This window comes from Patagioenas fasciata, chromosome 12 (genome assembly GCF_037038585.1).
Source record: "Patagioenas fasciata isolate bPatFas1 chromosome 12, bPatFas1.hap1, whole genome shotgun sequence".
Lineage (NCBI taxonomy): Eukaryota > Metazoa > Chordata > Aves > Columbiformes > Columbidae > Patagioenas > Patagioenas fasciata.
In genome coordinates this window covers 23307927-23326532 of record NC_092531.1, presented here as the reverse complement: position 1 = coordinate 23326532, position 18606 = coordinate 23307927, and the positions used below count along the sequence as shown (strand labels likewise).

Below are 18606 nucleotides of genomic sequence, written 5' to 3'. Positions count from 1 at the left end.
GACAGGCAGCGCCTGTCTGGTGTCTGGAAATGAACGGGCTGCACCAGAGTACTTCAGCCTTCACGGGGCACCCGGAGCGTCAGGGTGCAAATTCTGGAGTGCCGAGGGGAGAACGGATTTGTGAGTATGGAGGATATACCCAAGTGGAGGGTACCCTCCGCTTTAGGTTTCTCTATAGGGGCAGTCAAGCCCCGCGCAAGGCCTCTTGTTTGTTTTTTGTTGGTTTGGGTTGGTTTTTTTTTTCCTTGGATGAATGAATGAGAAGCATGGGTATTATGTAAAAATGTCTTTTTAATATGTGAGACTACAGCGCACGCTTAGGCATTTCAAAAAGCCTCACTGTGTATGGTAGGCACTCGCAGTTCACTCACAAGGGAGGCGTGTTTGATTATCTTGTGTCACAGACTTCATGTAGCGACAAGAATACTTGATCGTGAGATCAGCTTCATGGTTGGAGTGTTTTCAGCTCTGTCTGGCGGCTGTGCAGTGATTACGCCTTTTGCTGGTTTTGTTTTTCTTTCAGTTTTTAGCTCTTCAGCAGACGCAAGAGTGGAATCAGTGATTGCTCTGGAACAGAGGAGTTTCCTAGGTACCAAATGGGTACTGGGGGAACCAGTGATCCAGCTGCCACTGCTGCTTGGTGACAGTGTCACCTCTGAGAAGGATGCTGTCCATTTCTAACTGGAGAATTCTGGGATGGTGATGAATCTTGTGACTGTGATGGTTTTCTGCTAAGATCCCACCTCAGAGAACAGAGACTGTTGTAAGGGCTCAGGCCTGGCAGCTGGTTTGGGTCAGGGTTGCTTTGCTCTCTGGTTTGTAGGGAGTGTGATGGAGCAGTAAGTGCTGAAGAGGGCATTGCTCAGCAGTTACACGTAGATGTGGTAGCTGGAGAACACAGGTTATGGGAGGGCAGTCCACGGGGGTGTTGCGATTCCAGTATGTATCCGTAAGATACCAGGTGTTTCCAAAGCAAAGCAGGGGTGGACGTAATGCTGGAACTGTGAGCTGAATGTGTAAAGGTGCTGGGCAATATCCGCATTGAAAAATGACAGTTTGCAGTTCTTGTAGTCCAGCAGGATGCCAATCCTTTTGGGTGGGACAGTAATTCTGATGTCTGGTGTCATCCCGCTGTGCAGAAATTCGTACTTGTGCCTGTAGGCAAGAAGGACAGACAAAACACCTGAGGGAACCCTGGCTGCTTTCGAAGGGAAGCACTTTTTGCATGTAGGTACGTTCCAGGGTGAGCTTCTTGCTTCACAGTCCCACCCCTCCTGTGTGCCCTGTGGTCACTGTCCCAGACCCACCCCCTTTGCCTGTAGAGATGGAGGAGGTCAGAGCACAACATGGGAATGTGCATTTTTTGCATGTCTCAGCAGCAGGGCCATTCTGTCAACCTGCTCCCTGCCACTGGAGCTGTGCTGCATCAGGTTGCCCCACAACAGCGCTTGGCGTCCGCTTGGCCTCGCCCCTGGAGAGCTGTGGGCACTGCCGGGGAGCGAGCTGGCGCGATGATTCAATCCTGTCCTTACAGGCCCTGCCACGCTGCCCACTTGCTCCCTGAGGAGTGTGGCTCAGCATCCTCTGCACTATTGAACGTAATTTTTCAAACCCCAGTCTCCAAATGACATGCCTGGCTGCTTTTCCTACAAGACCTCCCTGCTCAGTCAGGCGGGTTTCGATGGGGGAGTTCCAGTCCTCATGCTCATCTACTAGAGGGTGATGTCTTTTGTGGTTCCTGCACTACTGAACTGTTGGAGGCCAGGAAGATGCTCTGTATGTAACCAGCTTTGTCAGGGTAGCCCTCTTCTTCCCCACGTAGGCACTGTTCAGGTAATGCTGGGGTCCTTTAACAGTTATGCAAACAGCTCTCCCTAGTGTGGCACGCTGCAACTGAAAATACAAGACTTCAATGGGAACATGTGCCTTTCTGAGCAGAAATGAGACGATTTATTCAGCTGAAATGAGGTAACTGGCATTTCATAGGGGCCAACTTCTTCACTAACCACCTCCTCCACCCACAATGCTCAAACCTGAGGAAATTTCCCTGCAGAAATGGTGATGACAGTGACTCAAGCTGAGCAATGGCCCAGCTCCCTTATCTCTCTCAAGTCCCTGCTCATTGCTCCAGAAGAATGAGAACAAACCTCAATGTACCTCTTAGCTCAACGTAGCAAGGAAATCTAATTAGCCTGCCTGCAGTGTATAGGAGAGTCATTAGCTTTAGTGGGTTTTGTTTCCCTCATTAAGCAGTGTTTCTTGCAGTGTGGGAGGAGAACACCAGCACTGCTGAGGACTCCGGCTCTGCAGCAGGTACCTGGGGAGGACCATGTGCTCCAGCCAGCTGAGCTGCATCTGGACGCTCCCTGTGTAGCAGCAGGCAGAGGACAGGCAGACTGGGGCCATGCTCTGCCATCCCTGCCATTTACTAGCTGTGGGTGCTGGGGACACTCGGGTGACATCCCAGCTCCTGTGCAAGGGGACCCAGCAGCACCCTGGTAGCTCTTGCAGGCTGAGCGGGGAGGTGTTCTGATAACACTCGGGGATGCGTGGGGGTGTGACTTGTTTCTTGCTCCTCGGTGCTACACAGGGTGTCGAATCCCATGGGAGTCAGAGGCAGTAATGCTAACATGGTGCTTGGGGAGAGCCAGCAGGTTCAGCTGAGCCATAAGGGCAGTTGGCATTTCTGCGTGAGTATGCCTGTTAGGTACTTCCACAGGTAGGAGAGACATCAAGAACAGTTGCATAAAACAGGGTTTAGCCAGATACATAGTTTCTAGGGGTTCAGTGACCTAAAACAAGCCCTTTACAGCTACAGTAATGCAGATTTTATTGAGATTTGTTCCAGGGACTGTCTATCTCAATGCAAGAATGTCATTAAGCAGGAGGATTCGCTTAAAGGTTCTGGTATCCATTCAACACCAGTTCATGGTGCCAGTGGTGGAATGTCAGAGGCCCCTGGTTAAGTGCTTGGTCTGGGCTTTGATATAAAATCTCTGCCTGACCCCTGTAAATAGGAGCTCTCTGCCTGCAGGTGTAGACGCAGGAGGTGTTCCTGTAGGAGACCTGTAGCCCCACAGCCCTTACCTCGATGGCGTGATGATGTGCCTCATGCACCAGGATGAGTTATTTGCCCCCAGATAACCGTGTCTCGGAGTGTTTTCAAAAGCCACGCCGATTCTGTACTCTGTGTCTTCCTCAACTTCCACCTCCCAGTAATGCTTTCCTGGAAATGGGATCAGACTGCCCAGGATCCCAATGCATCTGTGGGAGACAGAGACAGGAACATGTGCTTTGGCAGGGACTCTCTCCGATGCTATTTACAATGTTTAGGTACATTACGTACCTGGACATTACACATCAATAAACAAAAGCCGCTTCTGCTGTTTCCGTAGCAGCGCAGCATGGATTTTTGACTACAGCGAAGTCCACATGCTGAGGACCTGACACAGAACCTGCGAGTTGCTTTGTGACACCCACTGTGTGGGTAGGTGTGTACAAATGAGTGGCACGGGCACTTTCAGCAATAGGGTGAACAGCATCCTGTGCTGCCTGGGTTTTCTGGGGAAGTTATTACTTGCTAGAAAAGAGTGCTCTGGTGAACCCCAATATAGCAGCAGGAAAAGGCAGCAGATTTTCTGTTTTCTTCCCAAACAGCCCAAGGCCTTAAATGTCGCTCACCATCAGGAACTGAACATGCACAGTAAGACAGCTGTACTCTGTGCCACCTCAGCAGCAATCACTTCAAGCAAGTGTACAGTTCATTGCAAGTGCATGTAGATGTCTTGGGAATAGCTTAAAGGCTGCTGAAATCGGCTGTGAAGAGGCCGTGTTGCTACAGCTTGAGAAGGAAAAGGAATGATGTGAAATGGATGGGTAAACCTCTGTGAACGAAATACTGCCATAGTAATGAGAGTTGCAAAGCCACCAAGGCAAACCTGAGTCAGACCATAGGAGCTGCTGTGGTTAGGAAACACATCAGCCTTTCGGGGATCACACCTCAGAAATAACAGTTTGTGATGTAATTTCCTTGTAGTGCAAGCGTTAGTCATTGCAGCTTGGGAGCTTTTTAAATTTTCTGGGGTATCTTGGCGTGAAAGAGGCTTCTGAAAGTTCACAGTGGCATCAAAAATTCAGCCTGAGTTCAGAACGAGGCAAGTGCCAGCTTTGGCTGTTTATGTGAAACATAAAAGCACCCTGTGGAAGTGGGATGAAATCCCATTTAGGCTTATCATGATGACTTTAATGAAGAGAATCATCTCTCTCCTGGCTCTTTTCCACCAAGCTCTCTAGTAACGCTACATCTCCATGGAGGGACTAAGATGTGAGCTTGTATTATCCTGTGTCTGCAGATGCCGGTCCTGGTTACATATTGTTTCCGTGGTTCTGACTGGAAACGTGCCTTTCAGCAAGATAAGTCTCTCATTTCAATGGCAAAGGGCCTAATTGGTTTTTGAAAGTAAAATCTGTAGGCCCAAATAGCATCAGCTAGATCTTTCAGCAAGATGTAAGTATTCAGATCCCTCTCGTTTCCTTAGCATTTGCTTTGGCACTTAAATACCTGTTCAGACTTAGCTCAAGGTGCCCAACGTGTAAGCAGGCTGGCGTGTAGTTGTGCTGGCTGTATCTGTAATCCTCTTTATGAACTCGCATTAACTTCCAAGTGATTTTCTAAAAGATGAGTAATCCACATTTTAAAAGGACCGACAAAGATGTTTGCAGTTGTCTAAAACTGAAGACAACCACAGTCACTTATGAAAAAAACACTATACGTTATACACACAAGTGCAGTCTGGAAGTTTAACTCAGGTGGTGCCTGGCTTGAAAGTGAGACAAGCTGCAACACCCATAAACCTTTTTGGTGGATTTAAATTCAAGGTAGGAGTGTTTTGTGGGCAAAGCAGCCACAAACCACATGCGTTAGTTGCAATTGAAATTCTTGTGTATACCTTGTAAAGCTGTTATCATAGACAGGCAGATCACACTCCGGGTTTTCCAGTTCATCGCACGCAATTGTAAATCCATCATCTAGAATTGCCAGTAAAGGATGGGCTGTGTCCTCGTTAAGGCAGAAGTAGGTGCCTGCAAGAGAGGAGAGTGCCTGAGGGTAACTCCAGCAACAACTGAACGCATTAGGGTTTGCAGCAAGGGTGTGGTGAAATGTTTGGATCCACAAAAAGCTGAACCAGTGCTCTGGAAGGAGTCTGTGGCTGAGGCTGACAGGACAGTGTTGTCCATTTTGAGTTTTCCAAATAAATGGGTGTTTTGCAGCTTTAACTCGGTTTAGTTACAGCCTTGTGAAAAGCAGAAAAGGGGCATTAACCTGGTTTTAAACCCAGCCAGGGCTCAAAGCTGCAGGTGTTGTGCAGGAAGCAGCTATGCAATGATGGAGGACCCTCCCTGCAATGGACTGTCCGGTTTCAGGTCCTCTTCCTCAGAGCTGAAGCAATCTATTTTTAATCACTGCAAGGAGAAGGGGGCTTAAAGGCATCCCTGTGGCCTCTTCCACATAAGTGCTGGACACAGTTTGAAGAGAAGGGATCTCTACAAAGGTGCCACACGCAGCATCAGCCCTCAGAGAAGTAAATCGGCCAAGCCAGCCCAGGATAAAAGCACTTCTGCCTTTCTCCCTTCGGAGCCTTCACAGAGCAGATCTGACGCGCTGTGCTCTGAGGAGCAGCCCTGTGCGTCACAGCTGCTGTTTGTAGTTGGTGTTTGTGTATCCACCCCAGTAAGGAAGAACCAAAGGTCATTCCCAGTGTTGGAGGTGAGCGCTTGCAGCTGACAGACCCATTTGCATCAGCCGTTTGCATAATGTAGACTCAGAGAAGATAAATCTCTCCATGCTAATCCCAAATGAAATCATTATAATCAAAATGCAAGTTACTTCAATGCAAATACAATACAAACAATGACAGGGCCATTACAGGTACGTGCTGCTGAAAACAAACACATGCTGTGCAAGTGGAATTGGCAATTTCTAATATTGAGTTTGATTTAAGTACCTAAAATACACACATGCAATCACAGTCTTCGTCTCCAGGGATTCAAGAATGACTATTTGTGTGGTGTCACCGATGTGTAGCAGGCAGGTTTCTCACTGAAACGTCTTCAGCAGATTAATGGCTGTGTGGTCAGTTTGCTGAATAAGCAAATTTGCAAATCTCTCTCACAGAAGGAAAGTGCAGAAGAGACACAGGTATGGCGTGAGTGATGGGGGGGGTTTGAGACACCCCAGTCACGTTGCAGCATTGTTATAGCAGTGGTGAAAATGAAAACAGGTGTCTACCTATGTGTGTCATTAAACAGAGCTTTGATGAGGTGGTCAGGGGGGGAAAGGGTTCATCTCCTCTTTGGGGGAGAAGGTTAATCCTTGCCCAGTGTGGCTCTGAGAGCAGAGGTGATAATGCTGTGTCAGTTACCGAAAGCAAAGCTTCCAGCTGAAAGCTGGACTGCCTTTTTCCTGATGCATAAAGGGAACCAGCCCTCGGAGCTTCCCAGCCAAGCTGGAGACATTCTGATATCTACACAGGAAGATTTTACATATCCAAATGACTCTGGAAAGTGCTGACTGATGGTCTCAACCACCCATTCCAGCAGCAGCAGCATTATAAGGTAATCTCTGAAGTACAATCACTCTATAGCTTTCTTCACTGGTGTGTCAGTACTTGGCAAGCTGTCAACATCTGGGGGTGTTGGGTTGATCTAGTCTTTTTAAATGTTTAGAAATTAGTAGCTTTCAAGTATCAAATGTACTGGGCAGAAATAATTTTGAATTACAGAGCTAAAGCAAGGCACTTATTGTTACAAAAAGTGTTTTTTCCATTCGTAAAAGGTTACCAGGTGTGTAATTAGAGGTAAGAGATGAGGGCCTGATGCAGAGGCCACTGAAAGCAGCAGGAATGGTTCTGTTGAGATAACAGATGCTGCAACAGGCGGCTGGAGTTGTTCCAACTGCACAGTACCTGTGGTGTGTATCAGGACAGGTTCACTCCTTTCGCTGGAACCACCCAGGTTTAGGGCTCTAACACAGATGCGATAGCTTTGTGTTGGCTGAAGGTGAATTAGGACTTCACAGTTAGGAATCCCAACAATAGATCTACAGGAAATAAATCAATGGAAAATGATAGGGAAGAGAACAAAGGAAGGCCTTTGAGATTATTTTTCTGAACAACAAAGAAGAAATTACATTATCATCTTCTCCTGTAACACATCAACACCGCTTTACCTTGTACAGCTGCCAGTAGTGGCAGGGAGAGACAATTTCCGACAGACTATGTAGATTTTTCCATTTGCTCCTACCCTTTTCCCATACCCCTTATAGTCATTTTCAATTAACATTTGTACAATTAATTTTTCTATAATGACAGGAATGTTTATAAACGTGAATTGACCAAAGGGTCACGGGTCCTTTCTTAGTGCTATCTGATGCCACATGGCTTGAAACAGTTTTATCTCTACAGGTCGTGGACTTGATAGAAAAGTGACTCACTCAGTAATTTCACCATTTTCTTCATCTGTCAGCTTGGACAGTTCAACTGTGTAGGAATCGACAGGGTTAATGTCTCTAGATTCCCAGCACACCAGTGCTGCATTTTCACAGCTTCGGATCTTTTTAGTCTTTATGGTAGGTGGTGAAGGAGCTAAAAAAGTAGGCAAAAGAACAATTTTAAGTTGTTGCTTGGAAATGTTTGCAACAAATGTGCTTGGAAGACTTAAAAAGTAGAACAAAGTTGTTTACTAATACTATATAGTTATAGAAACTTACTTCCCCAATGGAAAATAAAGAGCAGGCAAGGTGATTAACAGTACTATTCAAAGACTTAATTTGGACTACAAAGGTCCCAAGAGAATTAATCAGAGAAGTAACATAGATAAAGACTGATTACACAACCATTTTCTTTCTATCATTGGTTTTATCTTTGTCGTAAAGGTGCAGCTTTTCTCTGCTTTAAGATGCCAAAGACATCTGGAATAAGTGCTTGAAGATCTCACTCTGACTTATTCAATTTGGTGTCAGGATTTCACAAAAGAGAACCAGGGTTTATAAGCTGCAGTTCAACTATTGGAAAGAATTACTCAAGACAAGCCACGCTCATCAAAAGGTGCTTGAGTGAACTGCGGTTACAAAGGGCAGCATGGCAGGTGAATCCACAAAATATACACAGGCAAATAAAACGGGTCCATCTGCCAGAACCGGGAGACTTGAGCCTTCTTTCCAGCTCTCCTACACACTTACATTTAAATAGGTTACCTTGTCTCTGTGCTTCTGTTTCTTGAACTTTAAAACAGGGACAGTTGGCCTGATAGGGTCTTCAAATAAAAGTAGGAAATTCCCATGCAGTCAGCAGACTTACATCAGAAGAAACAAAGTGCCCAGCAAGCATTGCTGGCATAAAATTCAGAGATGACTGTGAATTTCACTATGAACATCACATAGTCATATGAATAAATTTTTACCTGTGACATAAACTGCTCTTTCACTTGGTGGGCTGATACCGGAGACATTTACAGCACTGACCCAAAATTCATATTGTGTATTTGGCAACAGATTAGTAATGGTGCAGTATGTTTCTTTGACTTTTAAGGTATGCTCTGAAATGAAAAAAACAAAGTATTTAGAGCGCCGTTACACAGGTACCCACCCTTCCCCAAAGCTGCCTCAGATAATGGACTTGAGGTGCATTGTTTTGTGTGCTGAGAAGAGCTCTTTGAGCTCCATACCCTTTGATTAGCTGTCAGGCTGTTTCACCATGCCTTCCTCTAAGGAGGCATAAATCAGATAATGCATCAGCTTTGGAAGGAGCTACATCACTCAGAGGGAAAAAACAACAACAACAAAAACCAGAACAAAAGGAAAGGTCACCCACCCACCTGTTTGTTTTTTCTAAATAGGCTCTGCGTGTTCCCACTCTTGAGATGCTGTCTGGTCAGCTCATCCCAACAGTGGGAAAAGAGCTGGAGCTATTTCACTACTCCTTTCTCATTTTTCATCTTATAAAATTTGGACAGGTTCTGCTTTTCTTTCTAAACTTGGTATTCTACTGGCTTCCACCTTTGCTGGAGAAGTGACTGGGTGTTTTCAGTAAAAGGTTCTGCAAGAATATTATTAGCAAAGGCAGTTTTGTCACAAGGCTGGGACATTTTGGGATGGTTCTGTGGTTCTTTTTTAGTGCATGTGGGTGATGGGGAGTTACAGCCTATTATTAGCGCAGAGATAAACTGTAAGATGACTGTGGGGGTTTCAGTGGGCGTGATGATTTGCTCTCTAAAAATACTGTGCCTTGCAGTGGATGCAGCACATGTGTCTACCACAGTGCCCACCCGCAGGAGAGGAAATGCTGCTGTTGAGACCTGACTCCATCCACTGTCCCCTTCCCACTCTCCCAGTTGCTGCCCCATCCTGTCTGTGCTCCTGTGATGGGCTCCACTGCAACAGCAGCTTGGCAGGGGAAGAGTGACAAAGCCAGAACCATGAAACATGGTGGCCGATAGGACAGCTTGGGCAGCAGAGAGTGCATAAAAGGTGCACTGGTTGCCGCAGCAAGTCAAGGCACTTTGGAACCAGCTGGTTTTGCCACTGGGAGCTATGATGTCCTTTGGGTCCAGGTCTCCCTACCTGCTTGTTCATCACTGTGGCTCTCAGTGCTCACTGGTTTATAGCACAGCTGGTAGCACTCAACGGTGTCATCTGAGAAGAGGCCCCAGCAAACTCTCAGTGAGGTGCCAGTCGCTGTATTGGGAGCCTGGGGATTGATAACAGGGGCACAAGGAGCTGCGGAGGGGAAAGCAGGTCAGTTTTTGAATGTATAAGCATGGTATGTTGTTCCCAGGCAAACAGCTCGCCCCTCACAAAGCTGGTTACACAAAGCCTAGCCATTGAGTAGAGTCATATTCCCCTCATGTGGAGAAAAGTTAGGAGCTGGCCCTGTAAATAGTTGCAGACAATAATCAAGTCACTGGTGTATAAACTAGTCTTGCTTCAAATCGCAGAACAGGCAAATGATGTTTTACTTGAAGAAAACACAATGCATGGGCATAGAAAAATGCATATTGTTCTTTCTGACCATTTGTGGTGTGCCAGAAAAGATTTTAAATCTGTAATATCTTGATTTTTCTAATTATTATATATTTGTTTGGGTTTTGCTCTGTTTCCTGTGTGTAATAGGAAACACGTTTGCTAAATAGTAGAGTAACAAGCTACTGAAATCTGGTTATCAAGAGAAGCTGTGCTTAGAGGTTGTTTAAAGCAGTCTGGTGTCCCTCTCTACCTTTGTTCAAGCAACCACAAGGTAAGACAAGTTATCACCAACTAAGGATGCCTGACCCCTCAACAGAAGGGGGAAATCTTTGTGAATATGCTAGGAAATCATCCAGAAAAGCAAGGAAGACGAACTTGGCAGTTCTGGTGATTTTATACTGACAACAAATGAAAACAAAAAATCAAAACCAGCTTCCAGTGTCTGTGTATGTCTAGACAATCAAAAAGATCTGGAGGGAAAACTAAGGAGAAGCTAATTCTGCCTTTGCAGTTCTCCTTTAGAACAAGTAATGAACCTCTGTTTAACACATATCCTTAATGAAATGTAAATGAAATACTGATTGGATAGGAAGAGTACCTGGAATAGCATTAATGGAGTTCATTAGTTGTTCAACTTCAGTGAAATCTATGACCCGCTCTTCAAAGTCTGGCAGTGTTGAAAGCTCTAAGTGCACTTCTTTCTTTAAGAATTCTTCCAGCCTGTAATAAAAAAGAAAAGACTAACTGGAAGTACCATCGTGTTGGGTTTCTATGATACCTGATGGTAAGAGGAAAAGAACATCGAACTCTAAAATAACACCTGCTTGCTTAAAATAACGATCAGTACTCAGGATGCCAGGGGGAGCTGGATGCTGACGGGACGGGGGCTATTAGCTATTAGCTATTAGCTCCAGCGCTTTCATTATTTAGAATTTCTGACACTAATTTAGGACCTCGTGCTACTAGATGTTGTGAAACTGAAGCAAAGGGGTCTCTTTTCTCTGTGTTTTCGTAAATGATGGCAGTCAATTTCAGTGCATATTTTTGGAATTGATTTAGTGTGCCTCAAGATTTCTTCCAGCTCCTCTAAGATCTTTCAGTATCTGTTTTGAGCTCCCACAGCTTGACTTTCTACTCATCTATACTAATGCAGGAGTAGGCCTGTTACTAATCTATTTAGGGAGCTCAGTTTTAGGCAGATTTATATCCAGAGCATTTCTTTCATGATCTTTAGCAATCCTGTTTCTCAGTCACTGAAATTAGTTCCTTATGACCAAGCTGAAAACAGTGATTTACTCAGGCTCTAACTGTCCCTTTGGGTTTTTCGAAATTGGCTCAAAACTAGTTTTGAGCGTTAAATTTCTTGGAGCAACTTTTTCTGCTGTAGTTTGAACCAGAAATACTGAAGATTTCAATAGCTCTAGTAGCTTAGATAACATTTGTGTGCTTGAACAGTCCAGAAGATGCAAGTGTCCCCAATAACAGGCCCAATTATCAGGAAGGAATGTGACACAACATCGCAGACTATGATACTACCTGTCAACCATGGTTACTGCTGCCTGTAGGAAAAAAAAAGAGAGAGTGTTAAAAGACAGAAAAGAGACATTTTCTGCATTAGTCTACATTAAGCTGTTGACCTGTCTTACATGAATTGTCCCAAATGCAGTCCTCAGAGTGAGCTAATTGTTTCTCGCCCAGCTCTAGGAACAAAGCCGTCCCTAACTGTCCATTCAAAGGGACAGAGCTTGGCTGAATTTACAGTGAGATAATGTGCAGTATCAGGCAGTGACCAGTGTCTGCCCATCCAGACTCCAGACTGTATCCTCCCTTAAGTGTCCAAAGTGCCAACAGATCCTTCACAAACAAAAACCAACAGCAGCTGGGGAAAATAACTTAGTGAAATGATCTGCATTGGAGGGAGCCTGAGCCGTGCATGTCACTGCAAGACAGTCCCTGGAGAAATGTAGGCAGCCAAGGGCTCATGACCAAGAGCTATTGACATGGTGAATAATGGTTTCTAGGTGTGATGTATAACTGTTTGTGAGCTAAGGAGAAAATAAGGTTATTTCAGAGAGGCAGAGGAATGGGAAAGTCAGCTCATGCCAAGAACTCAACAGGTTGTAGTGACACAGCAAGCTGATCCACTGGAGCAGGCTGGAGGTGTTAGGAGATTTGCTCACTGTCCGGTTCAGAAGTTCCTGTGGCTGTGCTATAGAAATGCTCCCACCCACCTGAGTCACAGGACAGCTCAGATTAGAGCAATCACTCATCAGCAGGGAAAATTCTCTCTTTTTTTTTTTTTTTCTAATTATTTTTCTGCTTGCTAAAGCAAAATAATTTCTCGACACCTCCTCAACAATGGGATTCATCCATCACTTTGCAGGAGCTCCTGATGTATTCAGTTTGGAGCCTCCCGTTCAACTCAAGTTTTCAATAAAATGAAGAAGAAAAAGAAACATCTTCTGAAGTGGTTGCATCAGCCTGCCTGCTGTGAGCCCAGAATAGAGCAAGAGTGCTGAGCCTGCACGAGGCAATGAACACTTTGTGCTTCCAGAGTTGCCTGAGATAAGCTTTTTAGAGATATCTTCTCTCTGAACCACAGTGAGACTCATATATCATTGAGCATCTAAGCTACAAACTTCTGCTGCTGCTTCTGCATTTTGCCCCCATTGTGTTGCCCCAATAAGTCAATGCCACCATGCCAGGCAGCTGAAGCAGTGACAGCACCATGGACTGAGCACCCTAAATGCTCTCTAGAAATAAAGCCACTTGGGACTTCCCAGCTGGGGACTACTTGCAAGCAGCAAAGAGCATTTAGAAACAGCCTTGCCAGTTAAAGCTTTTTACCTTCATAAAATTGGCTTTGTCATTTTCCAGGAAAAGCTCCTGCGTTGCGTCTGTCAGCTCCTTGCAGGTGTCGAGATGTTCCCCACAACTGACCAGCTGCCCATACAAAGCTTCCAGTTTCTGCCTCTTCTCTTCCCCCAGAGCTTCCAGCTGTTCTTCGTACTTCTGAGCGAGCACTTGCACCGCGTCATTGTAATGCGCCTCGAAGTTCTGCTCCTGCCTTCCAAAGTTTTCCTGCAAGGCATTTGGGGTTTGTTCCTTGGTGTCAGGCTTGATCCAAAGAAAAATCCCACTCAGGTCTGGTTAAAATTCTCCTTGCCAGGGAGGCAATGCCAGTGCACAGAAGCTGTAATTTGACTAATTTGCATTTTTTAGGAGTTTATTCTAATCGTTCACCCCCACTGAGGCACAAGAGAGTGCTGGATTTGGTTCCGGGAGTAATAAGATCATCAGAAATTATAATAAAAACAATGCTGCAAGTCAACTGTCTCCAACCTAAGCCCAGGGAGCTCAACTGCGGATATATCCTAGCTGTAATCTCACAAGTGTTTCCACCACCACAGTCAAGCACATTCTTCCATGAGAGAAACCATGGCAACCCAGTGGGATCCATGGATTTGTGCTGGGGGAGCTGAGGAGCTAATGCTGGTTTCCTCATTCACTGCTGGAGAAAGTGTTAGGAAGGAAGATTTAAGGAGCAGGCCAGGCTTTACTGCCAGCAGCTGCTCACTGCTCCGGCACCAACGTCCTTCTGTGCCACATGCAGCAGAGAAAAGCCAGGAGGTGCCTTGAGTTATTGCTTCAGCTTGACCTGCTGCCATCTGAGCCCCCTTCCCTGTGGCCAAGCTGACACCAGGTGAGCTGGAGCACAAGCCCTGAAGTGCTGCAGCTCAGTGCAGCCGATCCAAGGGTTTGTCTGTATCTGGCACTCGTGTGAATGAAACCAAGTGAATACAAGGGGTACACTCTGGATGGAGTAGTTAGATGATAGGTCTTTGGCCATTTAAAATTGAGATAACCTGTGTAGGGGTCACTTCTGAATGCAAGTGTCTGTGCAAATATTTGATGTGGTTTTACAAGCCCACTTTAAAAAATTCCTTAGGATGAATTTTCCTTACTACCTCAGTCTAGGTAAACCCCAGGATAACACTGTGCTCTGTTACCATAATTACTCACCTTGTTAACAACCAAACACTATGACCATCAAAACTGTTCTAATGCCAGAACCACACAGCCCAAGAAAAAATGCCTTACCTCTACGGTGATGAAGATTTCCTCCAAGTGACTGGCGAAGTTTTCCATCTGAGCAATCTGCTCTTCCAACTTGCACATATTCTTATGAATCTCCTCCTATCAAAACACCCAGTGTGATTCTTAGCATGTCTGAACGCTGGTTTAGAGGCACTTCAGCACACTTGTGTTACTCTTACCTTTTCGCTTTCCACAGCACTGGGGAGCTGAGCCACCTCGTGATCCTTGTGGTCACCAAACAGTTTGTCAAAAGCTCGGATTGGCATCTTGCAGGTACAGCAAAAAACATCAGCCACCTCCTCCTCGTCACTGACAGGCTGACTGCTCCACTCATCTGACATGCCACCACTGCTAAGCCCCTCTCTGGACCATGTGCGGCTCTCAGCCTCATCCTCCCCTCTGGCTTTGCTCTGATCTTCATCTTGAGAAGCCTCACTAGGAAGTCCCTGTTGCTTTGTGGTTTGACTTTGATCTTTCACTGGAGAGCTGCTTTTTGATGCACTATGTACAGAGCCCTGCGATCCTGCTTTTTCTGCGTGGGCAGGTGGCCATTTGCTCTCCACCGTCTCCAGGCGTCCTCCAAGAAGTTCAAGCTCTTTTTCTCTATCCTCATCAAGTCCATACATCCTCGCCAACTCTGCAACCTCCTTTTCCAAGTCATATCCAGCTTCTTGTGAGCACTGAAATTTCTCGCTATTCAATGTGGATTCCCTTCTGGTATCTCCCAGAGATCTGTCTACTTGACCAGATGGCTCTTCAGGAAAGATATCAAACCTCTCCTTTGATCCGTAAAGATCCATGTGATAAAATATCAAGCCTTCAGCCTCAGTCTCGCTAAACTCTGGGGCTGGTGGGGAAGCTGAACGACCAGGCAACTGGTCACTAGTTTCATACTCTCTTGCTCTGCCAGATCTGGATGACATTGGTATCCTCAGTGAGGCTTTTGAGATGACAAGTCTCAAACCTGTAACAGACAAGAAAGATCCTTAGCTACATCTTTAGATACCAGGCATGAGGGTTTTTTGCTAAACAATATATAGATGGAATAGGTTTGGCTGAGGACTGCTCAGGGCCTGCAGGTAGCCACAGGAAAGCCCAAAGCCAGCAGCTTCACTTCCTAAGAGAAGATACTAAAGGGAAACCCCAGGAAACTTGATTTTTTCTCACTTTCCTGCAAAGCAGAGCAGAGATCTCTCTGTGGTGGGCATCCTATGCTTTCTGAGTGTCTCATCTATAACCCTGATGTCTGATTTCCCAAAAGTGGAGTAGTCCTGTCCCCAGCTCAACACTGCAGCTGTGCTTCAGGTGCACCTAGCACAGTTCTGTGCCATTGGAGGTGGCCTGGTCTGAAGTCTGCTCATCCTTCAGCTGCTCTCCTGGATTTTTCAAGTGGCCATTCTTGACATCGACACTTGAGGTTTCTTTTAAGATTATTTTCAGTCCAGGTCTGGGGTCCTTTCTATAAAACAGGGAAAAATACTGCCCTTTGAGGGTTCTAGGGTGCTGTAAAAGTATATATTTTAACCTAAATGAAGCGCAGGAAAATGTTCGACGTATGCTTTGTCATGGAGATCATCAGTAACTAGGAAAAAAGGCAGGTCATTGACCCCTGAATTGAGAGTCCCCTCTGACCTGGAGCTTACACCCTTTATCCATTTTGTGCAACGTGGCAGGTGTGAAAAGAGCGTGTGCATGCGAAATGCAAAGCTGTATGATAAAGCAGATACATGTGGGACAACAATAAAGGTGTAAGAGCAACGTTAACACTGACTCCTCAAGCCCACTCTTTCCAACCAGCCGCATTGAGAAGAGCACGCGAAATGATGCCAGTACAGGACAGTGCTTTGCCAGAGCTGAAACGTCCCCGCAGCCCTCCGGACAAAATCACAGCTGCAAAAATACTCAGGTCAATTTTCTCAGCAGTTTACTACTACAATCAAAAGAGTTCATGGAAGGATTTCAGCTGAATATTAAGTAACCCATAGTTACATCTAGTCCTAGCTCAGTGAAGCACAGGAAAGCTTTAAAACCACTTTCTCATAGAAAAAAAGCCAAAAGATCAGTCAGACATCAAGGTTATCAGAGCTTCTGCAGAAGCTTTCACATAAGCTTTGCTTTCAAGCTGCTTTTTATGGTCTTTGTAGTTGCGAGTACTTGCCATCACCTCTAATTTATTTCATTAATATTTTACTCATATTCCTGAGGACTACTTAGCTAACAAAGTCAACACAGTCAGTGACTTATTAGAAAGCAACTTCTCAAACTGGTGAAAAATGCCAACAAACTCCCCACTCAGGTTTTGTATCAATGCCGGAAAACAATCCAGCCTGCTGGATCTGTCAGAAAACACACGCACAAGTTCACCGTTTGTCGTCTGGCATTGCAGACACGGGTGTGGATTCTACAGCTTGCAATATCTTACTATCGACAAAAACACTAAAGTTAGGCAGAAATACTATTTATCCTAAAGGTGATAAAATAAATCATGCAAATTCTAACACATCAAACAGAGGAAAGGTCTGGACACATACCAGAAGATGTTGTCTGGCTCCCACAAAGACTTTTGTCCCCATAATTGTAATAAGGCTTGCTTCAGAAGCTACTACTGACTAGAAAAGTGAATTAACAAGTATTTTTCCTACCAAAATGAAATTAAATTATAAAAATTAAAACGAGCATAATTAAGCTCGTCTGGAACCCTGCTGCCTAAATAAGATTTTCAGATGATTGCTCAGTGTTTGCTCAGTTTACAGGCACAGATACAATTACAGTGAAGAATGTTTAAGTCCGTGACCATCAGTTATCGAAAATATATAACAAAGAATGTGACTACCTAAAAACTTGCCTTCTATCTTAAGACGTCCTAAATTCTTCAGATAGCTCAGATGGCATCAAACTTCACATTTATTTCCCCTAGTAAAAATTAATTCACAAGAAAGCAATTCCTGCCACTTTCCCGTGACTGCAGTTGGAAGACTTATTGCCGTAACCCTAGACGGTCTCTTTGCTCGGATAGGGACATGCCAGCAATGAGCAATGGAACAAATATAGACATGCCCTGGCCGTCCTTCAGCAGCTTGAGTGTCACCAGGATGAATGTCATGCACTGAGAAAAGGATCTGAAGGTTGATTCCTGGATCTGAAGTACTTGGAACAATTATAGGGAGCCCTCACTAAAGCCAGAGCACCCTCTCACTTTCGGAGGTGGGATTAATAAACCCCGTGGGGTGCAGTCATTGACTCTAGGTGGGATTTCCAAGGCTGTGGTGCTGGGCAGAGTATTGTGTGTGTAATGCACCAAATGTGCACCCTGCACAGACGAACTGAAATAGCTGGACACACACTTACAGCATGGCTGCACAGTTCAATGGAGGTATCCTGGTCCTCGCATGTGTTTAATAGCAAAGTCCTCCTCTCTATGAAATTAGCAGCAGCTTTACTATGGGGTTGACTTAGAATCAAGATCAGGTTCTAGGAAAAAATGTTAAAATTCAGAATATAGAAAAGAAATCAGAAATCATACTGTTGCATACACTTACATATACATACATCCCCACCCTGTATGTGTATATTAGACCTCTGGAAAGCTAATTATAGTGAAGAAAGTGGCCAACAGCCCAGCTAGGGAGGGTTTTCATGGGAATGTATCCCTTCAGTCTGTGCTCAGTAGTGGTTCATCTGATAAAAACCAGGCTGTATATCACCACTGATTATTGCAATTACAGTGGCACTTAAGCTTTGTGTATCTACTCAAACCCACAGTTGTCCAGCATTTACAACCTTCTGCTTGTGAACATGCTCCTGCGCCAGCCTTGCTGGCAAGAGATTTTTAAGCACGTTTTAGATCATTGCATTATATATGTCTTGAGCTCAGGGACAGCACAAGGGGAAGTGTCTGTTGGATCCTGACACAGCTCTGCTTTTCCCTCCTTTTCCAATTAAACTTGGTGTCATTTCCTCACATTCCCAGCAGTGCAATTGTTTGCTGTTTTGGTAAGGAATTACAAGTTAATTCCCCAGGCAGTCACGATCTCATTACCACTGACTGTGTTTCTATCATCTGTGAGATCAGAGCAGAAATGTTTTCACATAAATGATGTAGCCGTTGCTGAACTGTTAACATTTTTGCTGTCAGGCAGATTTTATTAATTTTTTTCAAATGAGAACTTATTTTTTCCCTTATACTGTTAAGCTACACTATCTTGCAGGCCTCAACTTATTGAAAAATTAGCATTGCCAGCTCTACTTCCAAATAATAGAATACAACATTCTGTTTACTGTGGATTAAACTCAGCCTTGCACACAAGGCCTGAACACGAGACATGTGCTATGTAAAACCCCCTTTGTTCTCTGCTCCCCTCAGAGGTGGTATTTAGGCAGTATAATGGCGACCTTAGGACTGAGTTTAACTTAAGGACAAGCACCATCTGATTGCACAGTGGTTTACAGCCATGGCCTGTGGTGTGTGTGGGACGGCAGGCGGTGGG

General features: G+C 45.0%; 1 protein-coding gene across 3 annotated transcripts; it reads right to left on the bottom strand.

The window, feature by feature from the left end:
- Window positions 1-271: 271 nt before the first annotated feature.
- On the bottom strand, window positions 272-17132 carry FSD2 (fibronectin type III and SPRY domain containing 2). 3 transcript variants are annotated; one of them, XM_065847324.2, is made up of 13 exons: window positions 16651-17132; window positions 14299-15083; window positions 14123-14218; window positions 12869-13102; window positions 11558-11580; window positions 10620-10741; window positions 9620-9775; window positions 8461-8595; window positions 7493-7643; window positions 6966-7099; window positions 4950-5082; window positions 3088-3264; window positions 272-1155 (listed from the first exon to the last, which is right to left on the bottom strand). In XM_065847324.2, the coding sequence occupies exons 2-13, from the start codon at window positions 15040-15042 to the stop codon at window positions 903-905; spliced, it is 2358 nt and encodes a 785-aa protein (XP_065703396.2). In that variant the 5' UTR covers window positions 15043-15083; window positions 16651-17132; the 3' UTR covers window positions 272-902. The 3 variants fall into 3 exon arrangements, with proteins under 3 accessions (XP_065703396.2, XP_065703398.2, XP_065703397.2); XM_065847326.2 differs by having other exon boundaries at window positions 16953-17132; XM_065847325.2 differs by having other exon boundaries at window positions 16965-17132.
- Window positions 17133-18606: the final 1474 nt, after the last annotated feature.

Excerpts from the sequence above, each read along its gene's own strand:
- FSD2 (XM_065847324.2), bottom strand. The coding sequence starts at position 15,042 with ATGTCATCCAGATCTGGCAGAGCAAGAGAGTATGAAACTAGTGACCAG. Across the intron at positions 14,219-14,298 it reads GTGCTGTGGAAAGCGAAAAG|GAGGAGATTCATAAGAATAT; the intron begins GTAAGAGTAACA and ends GTGTTTTGATAG. Across the intron at positions 11,581-12,868 it reads ACAAAGCCAATTTTATGAAG|GCAGCAGTAACCATGGTTGA; the intron begins GTAAAAAGCTTT and ends TTTTTCCTACAG.